This window comes from Pygoscelis adeliae, unplaced genomic scaffold (genome assembly GCF_000699105.1).
Source record: "Pygoscelis adeliae isolate BGI_AS28 unplaced genomic scaffold, ASM69910v1 Scaffold179, whole genome shotgun sequence".
Taxonomy (NCBI): Eukaryota; Metazoa; Chordata; class Aves; order Sphenisciformes; family Spheniscidae; genus Pygoscelis; species Pygoscelis adeliae.
This window is the reverse complement of record NW_008825612.1, coordinates 1,390,788-1,403,679: the sequence shown is the minus strand read 5'-3', so window position 1 is coordinate 1,403,679 and position 12,892 is coordinate 1,390,788. Positions and strand designations below refer to the sequence as shown.

Here is a 12,892-nt window from a genome sequence, read left to right as displayed (position 1 = left end):
GAGAGAGGAGAAAGTAAAGCACAGAATAACATTTATCGCTTCCCTTCTCTGCACAGAAAATTAAACCTCCTCAAAGTCAGTATACGACAATTGCTGAGCTCTGCCATCATCACCCGGCACCCAGCTGATACAAACCCCAACACAATGACACCCAATGCAGAGATTCAACACCGCTGTCATCTCTAGAGCCCCCTATGGCATAAGTAAAACGCTGGCGGTGAATGAAAAGCCTGTGGTTGCTGCTAGAGATTGGGAAAGGCAGTAACTAGCTCTGGAAGACTCACAGGGAATTGGCACAAAACGTCTCACTATCTTTTCAGCTCGAGATCTGTAAGGGGGGAATAAAATTCCCAAGGAGGTTCCATCTGATTTTTTTCCTCCCCCATCCATTTCCTCAGCATGCTCAGGCAGTTTAAGATAAGCCCCTTGAACAGCCCAAAGAATTCTACGAGGAGCAGAGATTGTAAAGAACTCAAAGAAAAGCAAATGAATCGAAACAAAAACTGTACAGATTGAGTGTGTCCAAACTGTATCTTTTAGGATGGGTTTAAGTATTTTTAAAAAAAATCTTCCCCAGCTGGAAAACACTACAGGATGGCTTAGCAAATATTACAGAATCTGTTAAGTCTTGTTAACAAAAAGGGCAGAGGCCAGTGAATCATGAACGCTATCTATTTGCAATTCTCTTTCAGCACACAGGACTCTCACTTTCTTGGGGTTGTAGCTAGGGGATATATTGACTGGTATTCACGCGAAGAGCTTAGACAGCCTTAGCGGTGGAATAACAAGGACCGTTTCCTAAATGAATAACCATAGCAAATATTGGAGATACTAAAAAATGTCAGCTTTGACAATAAATAAAATAAATTCCTCCAACTTCTAACCAGTTATAGGCCACAGATAGCTCTTTTTATTTTGTGGAGAAAGGCCACTCTGGGTTTTCAGACATATTCAGCAGTCATAACCAAGGTCAGTTCTTTCCAAAAAACCACAATACCCTCTAGGCACCTGACTAAGTTATTCAGATTTTTAGAAGGATTTGGCTCATTTGAGCATTGAATTCTTTTGCAGACCCGGCTAAAAGTGTTACATTCGACACTGGACAGAGGCCAAAGAGACAAAGGTAAGAAAACAGCTGATTGGTAAATCACAGAGCATTTTCCTGTAATAATCAGGTAATTTTGTAAGTAACTCAAAGGTGATGTATGGAACTGAGCAGTTATTAACCCTGCATGCATTAGGGTAATCTTTAATACATCACTGAATATCTTGGCACTAAGAATTGAATTTCAGCAGCAATGGTGTGCTCCGTTTTAATTGCACTAAAATCCAAGGTCACTTGGATTTAAATGCTCAGAAGCTGAGATCTGAAAATCAAGTCTACTAAATTGAGTTTGGCTTGTTTTCTTGTTAACAATACATGATCTGAAGCAGTGATCAAAATGGTTACATTTAGTAGTATAGTAACAAAATTAACCACTTTTTAACTGAGTAACAAGTGTTAGAGACATTAAAAAATCCCTAGAAACTGGCTCTCGACTACATTAAACTCAGTATTGTCAACACAGATAGAATCTGGCTAAAGGTCTGAAAAACAGGGGAAGATGAGAGGCATCACCATGTGTTTTAAGGAATCAAGAGGTTCACAAGCACAGGGCCTGCTGATTTGTCTAACGCATTGTGGCACACGGCTAAAATTCACCAGTGACCCAAAGTAGCAGATCCCAGGTTGCCTAAGGGTTGTAGAAGTCTCAGAACAGTTAAAGGTTTTATTGTTTTCAGTTTTGCCATAATATCTATCCCAAGCACAACCATCACATGACCTTCTAATGGGGCAAAGGATAGCAGACTACAGGGAATTCTATCATTAAAATCAACTTTTTAGATAAAAGAAAGAAAAATAAACATCAGAAAGAATATGGCATACATCAAAGAATCTCTCAAGTCACAACATTTTTTGGAGTGAGAACTTCTGGCACAAAGGTCACCCTTGGAAGAATGGAGTTGATCAATGGATTATTTTATTTTGTGCTTCTTCTGGAGGTGGCTTTATTTTCTAACATGCAGCATTATGAAAAGACATTCAAGGGTGAAAGCATTAAGAAAACAGATCTGGAGAAGACCTTCCCCTAGATGTGGTCTCTGGAACTGTCAGCCCCTCTGTCAGCTCCATCCCCTTGGTGGCAGTGCTCAGGAAAATGCCCGACCCATCCACTCGGGTACTTCTTCCCCCAGAAAATAAGCTCATGAGCTGCTCCATAGCCGTGGTGTATAGCCCTGGCATTTCCTCAAGCATGACAGGTTCATAGTTTAATCTGTATCAATCCCAAGATGAACACATCCAAGATGCAGAGATAGTTGTGGATAATCTTTCCTGGCTCTGCACAGTGCATACAGGAGGTAAATAATCCATACCATCCATAAAGGTGAAACAGAAAGCCCCACTGGTGCACAGGCCCCACTCTTGGACCCGTGTGAAGGACAGTGAGACCCTGACCGTCTCTCCTGCATCCCGCTCTCCAAAGAACCGTGGATTGCAACTGTACCTGGTCCTAGCTCAGCTCTGTGAGGTGAGGGAAGACTTCTTGTTCACCTCGTCCCGATCTGCAAGGAACGACCAACAACCCCGCCTCTACAACGAAACAAAAATACTTGTCCAAACGATTTTTACCTTCCCTCTTCAGCAGGGAATTGTATGTAGCTGTCACACCTAATTTTGTAGAAGTTCTCTTTGGCCACGAAGCTTGGAAGCCTTCTACCCCGGTCATCCACAAGGAAATCCAGCCAGCACTTACAGACACCTCTATGTAATGGGACACCATAGGAATGGCAGCCTGATTCCCCTAGTCGTCTCAGGGTATCACTAATTATTACTACAGCTCTTGAAGATCTTATTAACAGCAAACACGACTAAACTGCACTGTCCTTCTGTAGATTAATGTTTAATAAAGTTACAACCTGTGTCTATTTACCGTAAACCCATCTCTCCTGTATGAAAGCTTAGTGGGCCAGCAGTGAATAGTTTTAATACTGTGTTATTTTCCCATTATTTCCATTTCAGTCATTGCAATGTGGAATTGGCTCTCATTATTCGAATCGCCATTGATGCTTAGGTTGAGACTAAATAGATGCCTTTTTCCTCTTTCAACCTATGGCTTTTCTGAAGGAATCGACTGTTAAAACATGATAGACATTTATTTAATTGCTTTCTGAGCAAATCCTAAGCCATACAACAGCATAGAGGTCAAGAAGAGAAAATCTTTGGGTTTTACTGACATGTCAGAATGTTATCATTAGATGAGACCTTGAGACATCTGCATGTTAGTTAATGGTTGTTCTGCTTTCATGTATAATGACCTATTTCTTATAGAAGAGCTACCATCTATAAATTTTTCATTCACTGCCTAGAGATTTCAATAAAAACTAAGAGATTTGAATTCAGTGTGTGTTTCATATATCAAATTATTACTGTAAAGATTTTTTTCAGCTGCTTAAAAATGGTCATATACAGAGAATGTACTGCCTCTTTTTTACCTCTCAGAAAAACAGGTTCTGCTGGATGAGAGATACTGTTTAGCATATAAAGGCTTCTTAGTTTTGTCACGTTTTTAGCTCTGCTCATTATTAGATGAATAACCCCGAAACCTGTAGTATTAAACATAAACAAAAATTCCATCTTGTTTGAGCCACTGTTACACCAGGAGATAAGAGTCCATGTGCATGTATTACATATATCATCCCAGCTGTCAGAGGAGGGCTCTCAGGTTTAAGTGATTTAAGATTATGGATCAGAGGCCACTTGCTTCCCCTTAAGTAATAATAATAAATACACTAATGCTTTTAGTGTCATTGTTAATTCCTTATTTGTGAACACTCAGAGACAGGCTGAAGCGCTGTGGTTTGAAGACAGGATTTGAAGATGAGCTATTCCCAAGGAGAACAGGGAAGCCAAACGCGTGCTTAAGGCACCGTCACTTCAGTGTGGGAGAACGAGTCCTCATCCACATACAAGGACAGCAGACTGGGGCTTTAAAACAAAGTTCTGTTCAGGACAGCTTGCTCTCACAAGCAGCAAGGACTAGATCTTCATTAAACTTCCTCCATGCTAACTTCCACGTTGCCTTCACTTCCCATCTCATCCTTACCAGTTTTAGCCAAGTTCTTCTTTGGGGCTACACACTGACTATGTCATTCAAGACCAGATATTTGAGCTCTGATGCAACAAATCTACACATATTAGGTGGTAGTAATATGTGTAGTGGTAGTAACTCCAATCAAGTTATTAACTATATTCTAATTTCAAGCATATGAATTTAAAATCTTTAGTTATCAGACACACATGCACGTGTTTATTTTTACTCTATCTAATCGCTAGGATTGTTCATCACCATAGGAACCTACTGTAACACTCATATAAGAAATTTCATTCTTTGTTAGTACATTAAGCTTCTTGTTCTTTGAATTCAGATTTCAAAACAAAGCCATTTCAACATGCTGAGTGACTGAATGAAATGTGTTATAAATTTGTGGCAAATGATGTTGCAAAACACATTCCAGTGTGACAATGCAGATATATTTGGAACAGTTCAGGATGTAATACTGTATGTTAGGTTGAAAAACATCCTTGGATGATGGAAACTGTCTGAGCTGTCTGATGGAAACTGAAAAGTTGAGAAATTCCTCACTAATTATCATGTGTCATGAGCACATGTGTTTTGCAAGATAATAAGAAGCTTATTGAAAAGTTCATAAAAATTAAGGAGAATGGGAAATCATGTGATATCCAGACAACAGACTGGTCAGAATCTCATTATTGGAGCTTTGAAAACTAGACTGGAAGAAACCCCTAAGGTCACGTCCAGGCTGTCAGACAAAGCAGTACAGAGAAGCAATTCAAGACCTGGGGCAGTAATTCCCTATTCCAACCCACGTTGGAGCACTATCTGGATTTAGCAGGTCAGCTGCAGGTGCAGTGTAGTCCCATTAGCCCCACTGTGTCTACGGTAATAAATCTGACTTGAACCTGTGTACCTTGGAGGTCCCTACAATCCGCTCCCATCCACTTGCTGCTCTCGGGTTAGTACAGATGGATTCAATTTAAATGCAGAGGGTCTTACGGCAGGGCTTGAAGGGGTAATGAAGGAACTAATGCAAGAGAAACGATCCACTCTACATGACTAGTCTGTGGGACTGTACCACTGTTTCTATCATTTCTCAGCTGGGATTTACAACATTTTCTCATTTGTTTTGGTGAAGCACGTTATAACACCTTCCTGAGTGGAGATAAAGGTAGGAAGGCTGCCTGGCTGCAACACAGCTTTCCACCCTTTTGCTAAAACAAATCCTGACTTTGGCTAAGGTCCTGCAGCTGAAAGCAAACTGCCTGATCCTTACACTCGTACAGACCCAGGGATGCTCAGTGCGGGCACTACAGGCCGCCGGTGCTGTTGCTTTTGCAGACTTGCAGGCTGTAAGGGATACAAAACACCAAAATATTCAAACCGGTGCTCAAGTTCTTACGTTTATCTTGTCTCTGTTCTTCTGTAACATGTGCTTTTCTGGGAAGTTCGATTAGATGCAACTACTGATGTCCAGATGCAGAGGTTCCTGAATTCCTTCCACTGTTTTAAATAGGTTTTGGATCCAGGCCTAAGTTTAGGCAAGTCTTTACCAAGGGAAAATTGTTAAAAACCTAAGTCACAGATTTTACAGCCATATTAATTATCTAGCTAAGCAGCCACTACTATCTTACAGACCAGAGAACACTGCTTACCATGAGTCGAAGATTATGGCTCTAATTGCATTTCTATAATCTATAAAACTGGACATGCGGAAACTATGGAAGGAAATTTCAGTAATTAAAGCATAGGTTCTCCTAATTAACTGCAAAGCATCATTAAAATCCAATGAAACTAGTGGAATAATACAGGATTCTGGCTTAACTGCAAGGAGATAAATGCAAACTAAGGTTGAATTTTCACACGGTTTTGAGTTTACACAACAGGACTGAATGCATTTACAGTAGTTTACAATATAAAAGCTCACTTTTAACACTGTATGAATCAGCATTGGGAAGTTAGGGTATTAGTGTATAAGAAGTTAACATATTAAAGAATGTGACATACTGAAGCACAAGAATCAAAGAAATCAAAATCCGTGTTACTTAAAATACTTGTATTTGTGATGCTAAACCAAATTTCACAGCAGATGATTCATAAGATAACTGCTGTTGCATCAGCATGATGTAAGACTAAATTTTTCAGTGTAGCGACTTCATTTTGGCATATCTGAACAAGCTGCATCATCATTCCATATTACGCAATAGATTCAACTGAAGCAAGAACTTCAAAGCTCTGCAAGCACTAGACATTTTAAGAAATTGATCTGCCATGACGCTTCCTCACCCTTCCTCAGACACTTGCCTTTTAAGTTCTTAGGAGGGAAATCTTCATGGAAACTGGAGCTTGAATGTCTAATTTCAGCTGACGTGTATCTGGTCCACAGAAGCATCACCAATCTCCACTGACCAAAAATCTAGACCTAAGACTGTTACATCTTCCCTACATTCAAGGTATTGCAGATGGAAACCCTTCCATCTGACTTCAGCTCTCTAAAATATCCAAGGCTAGACAGACTCACTGCACATATCATGGAGAAAGAGAGGCCCTGAGGACAATTCACTTGGTCTGTCCTGGCACACAATAAATCACTCTCCGAAGATGACCTTCTCCATTAGTCAGCTTTTGAAGAAACGTAAATGACCAGTCCTGAGGGCTAAAGTCCTGTAGGACTTCTACCCTGCATGGCTGCCAGCAGTGCCACATTTTCTGTATCTCCCTACCAAAGGCCTTAAGTTCTAGCCGAGAGATTTTAGCTCAAGGAGATCAATCTCTACTGCCATTAAATCCTATACTAATTATGCTGATGGATATGTCGATGTCCTGGGCATCAGCAAAAGGTCCAAGCCAATCAAATTCATCTCATCGCAACTCACAGATGCCAATACTTTTCAGAATAATAGTGACGTAGGTTAGACACCAAATTACGTTCTCGGACTAATTTGAAGACCAATTTCCCCTTGATTTCAATAGTTCAGTACATTAAAATTATTTAGTATTTAGGCAAAGTAAGACTGGAAAGCAGAAAACATTTACCATAATGAAAAATAAAGGCATATTTCCAAAGCAGCAAAACAGTCCTTTTTTAAAATCTCCAGTTTTTCATCAAACACAAACATAATAATGGAGTAGCATGCAGTTAAGAATTTGTTAGTACGTTATATGCTGTTATACAGTCCTGTTTCTAAGAAAGTACACAATGGACACAAACTCTTGCTATCTAAATTGTTACCTCATGTACTCATACCTTCTCTGTGTCAATTCCTTTAGACATGGACCAGGTTGAGACAATATAATCCATGACTCTTTCACTAAGGCCTTTTGGGACTTGATATAATTTTAGGAAATCCCTCACATTGTTCAGCATCTCATGGTATCGGTTGGTGTTGGCATACATTTGCTGGAAAATGGTGGTGACGTTTCCAAAAATAGTTGCATACAGAAGAGCTGGAAAAAAACAAAGGTAATTAAAAATAAATATGTACACTCCAGTAAATGTACTCATAATTCAAGGATAACTTCAAAGAATTTTATGTATGGTTGCAAATTACTGCAAATGCATAGGTGTAAACTGAAAATTTCTATTTATGCACACACTCTCACACACATACATGTACAGTTATTTGTTGAATTTACCCATACAGCTCATACAGCCACTCAGTCTGCATTAATTTACAAAATCAGTCACACAGATAATGTCCACACCTGGTGTTATTTAAAAACAGCCGGTGCATTTTAAATCTATACCCTATACTAATCCAAACTAATTTTCAGGTGTAGCTTCAGCCTGCCAGTAAACCTTGAAAGCACTATCCAAAGAATCATGTGGATCTCCTGTAAGATCGGCTCAGCTAGCACGAGCTATGAGTAGAGAATGGCCTCAGTCCCAAAGAAGAAATGAAATAGAGAAGGAAGGAATCTGGGAAGCCTGGCAAGGAGATATCTATACAAATCGGGTCCTGTGTCAATGGCCAAGGTGTGCACAAGAAAGATTCGGAGTGGCATTTCACAGTCCGATTTCACAGCCAGCCCCAGCAGATGACTTGGGTATGTCATGTCAACTCTAGATGTCAGTCACTAATGATTCCAAAGAGAGAAAAACTGGATTAGCGAACAACAGAAAGTCCCAAGTTTACCTCATTGCTGAGGACATATCACTAGGGCAGGAGGAGGACACGGTACAGTAGGAAGCACTAACTCAAACCCACTCCTGGAGTTACCTTCTCTTCTGGTTTGATTCTCCCCTTTCCAAACATGCCACCGTTACTGTCAATCTCAGCCAGTTGAGTTGTGCAACACCAAAGAATGACATTCCATACTCAAGAAAATCACATCTTTTAAGTAAGCCTTTCCAACGGAAAAGGCATCAACCTCAGTATACTATTACAAGTGTGATGCAGTGAACACTATTTGATGGAGAATGGTTAATTTCTGAAGCCAAAATTCAGCAAAGCATTTAAGCAAAAACTTAAATGCACACTTTTACTAGCGCTGTCCTGAATAGCAGTGGATTGAAAGACGCTCTTGAAGTCAACAAGTTTAAGATGCCTTATTGAGTCACAATGTAATTACCCTTGCAAGCAAGCCCAAAATGACATTCTTCCATTAGGCATTACAGATTTTGCACAAAAGAGAATTATTCTGATCTCTCGTAACACCAATGTGCAGCACTTTACTTCTGCTCTTGACATTACCAAATACACAGAAATGTGCCTGTCATTTTTAATAATCTTTGCTTGGAGGTACTTTATAGCAGAATGCAGCTATGCATTTCCATATTGCTTGTTTGAAAAACAACCGCAGCCTACAAATGGCAAGAAATAACCCACTGTGAAAGGAAAAATGCCTTCCATCTCTCAGTGCATAACATCTTCTCTCTACACAACACATTTCTACCTCATTCCAGAATACTCACTTTGTTTCATACCCATTTACTGTTGTTTATCACCCCTATTTGAGAGGTGGCATTTTTAAAGAAACATCGTGCTTTCCTAAAACCTGTCTAATAGAAAAATTGTACTTCCATTTCTCACACTGTTTTTTACTATGTCCATGTAAAAATTAGATGCTGAACTTCATAAAAAATACGATGTTCATTGATTCATCACAGTCTTGGGATTTTTCATTTCAACACACAAGATCGTATCAAACAAGGTCACACAACGTGTAGCAAAGATGAACACGAGGTTTCAGTTTTAGAGAACACAGCAGATTAATACTCTGTGTAGTGTCCAGAAATAAAGCTCTTTGCAAGGGTAGGGTTTTTTTCCTTGCTTTACTGATTGTTGTATCATATCTGCTAGCTACTGAAAGGTTTTCTCTACCTCTGTACCCATTCAGACATGTATTTCTTCACTGAAAGGGTTACCAAGCATTGGAACAGGCTGCCTGGGGAAGTGGTTGAGTCACCATCCCTGGAGGTATTTAAAAGACGTGTAGGCGTGGCACTTAGGTACATGGTTTAGTGGTGGACTTGGCAGTGTTAGGTTTATGGTTGGACCTGATCTTAAAGGTCTTTTCCAACCTAAATGATTCTACGATTCTATATCAACACTCACTCAGAGTACGTGGATTATAAAAAAGTCTAGATGGATGAATGCCACCTGACTCTTTTGTTTCTTTTTTTTTTTCCAGCTTTCGCCACTCTTTTGGACTTTTGTAGTTGGACAAACATGATGCAGTGTCACTTTTTCTAAGTGCAACATCCCTCATCTTTCTGAAGAACGGTTGCTGATTTATCGTGAACTCAGCTTATCAGATATGTGAGTGCAGAATATGTCGTCTTCCCTCTGATGTCAGATGCATCTGAAAATGACTGTGACTATAAATGTAAAGAGAAGTCATAACTATCCCCGCAACCCTGCCTTTCTGCATGAGTAAAATTTATGCAAGCCCGTAAGTACAGCTAGACTGCCTATACAATTACAATGCATACAACCCAGCTGGCCATGCAAACCTACACAGAAGACACAGGCTGATTGAAAATGTGACACAGTGCCCTGTAAAGTCGGGAAAGAAAAATTCAACTCTGACACCTGCCAGGTTGGAAACAGCTAAGAATGCCATGGTGAAAACAGCTTGTCTGAAGCAACTGGCACATATTACCTCCTCTGCAAAAAAAAATGACTCTTTGGCAGAGACAATTTGTAGAAAATATACAGCCAGAAGAGAAATTCTAGTTCTGTGTCTCTTAATATAGGGTCCTGGAAAGTTGTACTTAAAAAGAGTATGTTTGTTCAAGAAATTAAGGATAGACTAAATCATAGGATCAAGCCTGCAAATTGCTGGAAGCATTACCCAGCAGTACCTCATTAAGCCAGAATTCACGAGCCTACACGCTGTAGAGTCTGCACAGACCCTCTGTTGGAAATCAAAGCCTTCCTTTGTCTCCTATTGGAAATGGTAGAGACATATGGTTGAGTTCATCTAAATATTCCACTTTTCTTACAGGTTACTGCATGGGGGTCCTTTGGCAAACATTTAAAAGGAACCTACTTAGATCTTCACAGCTTTGAAGCTGTGCCTCAAAGACTCTCCTTGCTTGTGGTGCTTCCCTATGCCAACACTGGTAGCTGCTGGGATCGGTTTGCTGTTTTTTTGGGGAGAGCACATTTTTCATAATTTGGCATGGAAAATCCACCTCTCTCTGTAAATCAGCACCCCATCCCTGTTCTCTATATGATACCTAGAAAAGGGGGTAATTTAAAAAAAGCTGGTATTTACTGTTTTGCATGTCTTGGTATGCAACAAAACAAGTTTGTGCTGATAGGGAAATAATAAATATGTAAATAAAATAATTGGCATTGCATTTGTTACACATGTTGTTACACTCCTCTACAGGGGAAGGGTCCTCTGCTTGGGAGGGTCTACTGAGAAGAGGTTAGTCCGCCATAAAAATACAAGCTACCTGCCTTTGGTCTCCCCCACCCAACTTTAGGCTGGGGTAATTGCATTAGCTGCAAATATGACAGAGATGGGACAGAACAGAGAGGTGAGCTGGATCAGCTCCTTAGTTGGCAGAGATGTCTCAGCTCAGGGAGCCAACAACCTCTGGAACCCGTTGTATCCCCTATGCACAGATGCACATGTGCAGGCACGTGCACACACGTGGACACGCTGGCGAGCACCTAATGCTGCTCTGGCCTTTCTCAGCCTTTAAAGGTTTAAGACTCTCCATGAATGACCCTTAGTGCCTGTAATTAGCAAACGAAGATTTCTCAGAGCATCCCTATTCAATGAGCAAACGTTGAAGTGCCAAGTGTGAACCTTACCCCTCACCTTTAATAAACCAAAGGCAGAGGAGCGCTACCGAGGGCATTTCACTTTTGCTGTATTTTAATTATTTTTGGCAAGGGGAACTGGCAGTAAAGATCATTTGCAAAAGGTTCTGAAGGAAATAAAATACTGTGCCTCTCTTGACAGTAAGAGGATTTAAACAATCTCTAAAGAAATCTCTAAAAGTATACATACACTTCAATAGTTTTAATTTAGTCTCTCCATTTACAAGAAACAGGAGAGATGATGCTACCGAGGTTGAAGGTGAAATTACCCAATTTCTTGAAATGACTAGTTAGGTCAAACTGCATTTGTTCACCTTCTCGTTAATGCCTCGCATTTCTCCCAATGTTTCCTGTTATGTTTCTACTATCATGCAACGTTCATTTACTTAATTGTCCGGTGTATGTAAATCTGGAACAGTCTTCACTAGATTTCAGAGAGATCAACTTGATCTAATGATGCAGAAATATTTTTTCTCAGCCCTAAAGGTGAGGTAGGTGGTTCAACTGTTATTTTAATTTCTATTTTTACTCTTCAGTGTTGAAAAATCTCCCCTGAATTATATACAAGGATCTAAGTGCTATATATTTTTAGATATAAAACGTGTGTTTCTATATTTGTACATACATAAAACAGTTTTGAATGATTTAGCAATAGTGTTACATAAATCTTTATGCCTGTTTAAAAACAAGGAACTTTCTAAAAAAAACCCGCAGAGTTACCTGAATTATCCCAAAGCATTTCAGATCTCTTATTATCCTGACCGTATGCTAAACATGTCCAGGTAGGAACATCTGCCTTTAACAACTGAAGGCTTGATTGACAGATCTGATTTTCCCTGTGGTCTGCTCCATGCTAGAGTATTATTAATCTAAGTATATACAATATACCTTTAAACTGTAATTGTAAAGAAGAAGATGATGCCTTGATCCTGGAAGAATACAGGTATTCATTTTTGCATGCTGAGGCTAGCTGCAACTTCTTCAATGAATTTTTGGAATTAGGTATTCCTGTAAGATTATTAGATTAATATTATCAAAGCTGTATCATTCATGAGAGATTTGATACAAACCCCAATATATAGATACTAGATATAATTAGACATAAGCCCAGTACTCAAATATCTGATTTATTATTTTAAAAGCAGAGCAGTTTTCTGTTATTCCCTTCCACCTCACCTTAATACATCTGATTATATTGCAAAACGTTTGCAGGCGCCTATTCGGTGCGATACCTGGCAGCACAGTGCCGTGTCCATCTCCTGAGTTCAACAGCCTCACTGAGCAATAGGCTGCCGCTGTCACAATGAACAGCTCTCTTCAAATCCATCAACATTATTCAATGAAGTGTATTACTTGGAAGAAAATAATCCTTCTAAGCCCCCTCCCTTACCATCGTCTTGCAGCACTTTTTTGATGCCTGCCCCGTCCTGCCCCGCAGCCTCAGCCTCCCACCTCCACTCTGCAGCGATGCTCCTGCCTGCCAGCTGCGCTAGT

General features: G+C 39.9%; 1 protein-coding gene across 1 annotated transcript in view; it reads right to left on the bottom strand.

Annotated features, from left to right (window-relative positions):
- KCNH5 (potassium voltage-gated channel, subfamily H (eag-related), member 5) overlaps positions 1 to 12,892 on the bottom strand; it is a 153,192-nt gene that overhangs the window by 46,015 nt on the left and 94,285 nt on the right. The window contains exon 7 of the mRNA XM_009332731.1: positions 7,366 to 7,565. Coding sequence (XP_009331006.1) covers positions 7,366 to 7,565 — 200 coding nt within the window. The remainder of the gene's footprint in view (positions 1 to 7,365; positions 7,566 to 12,892) is intronic.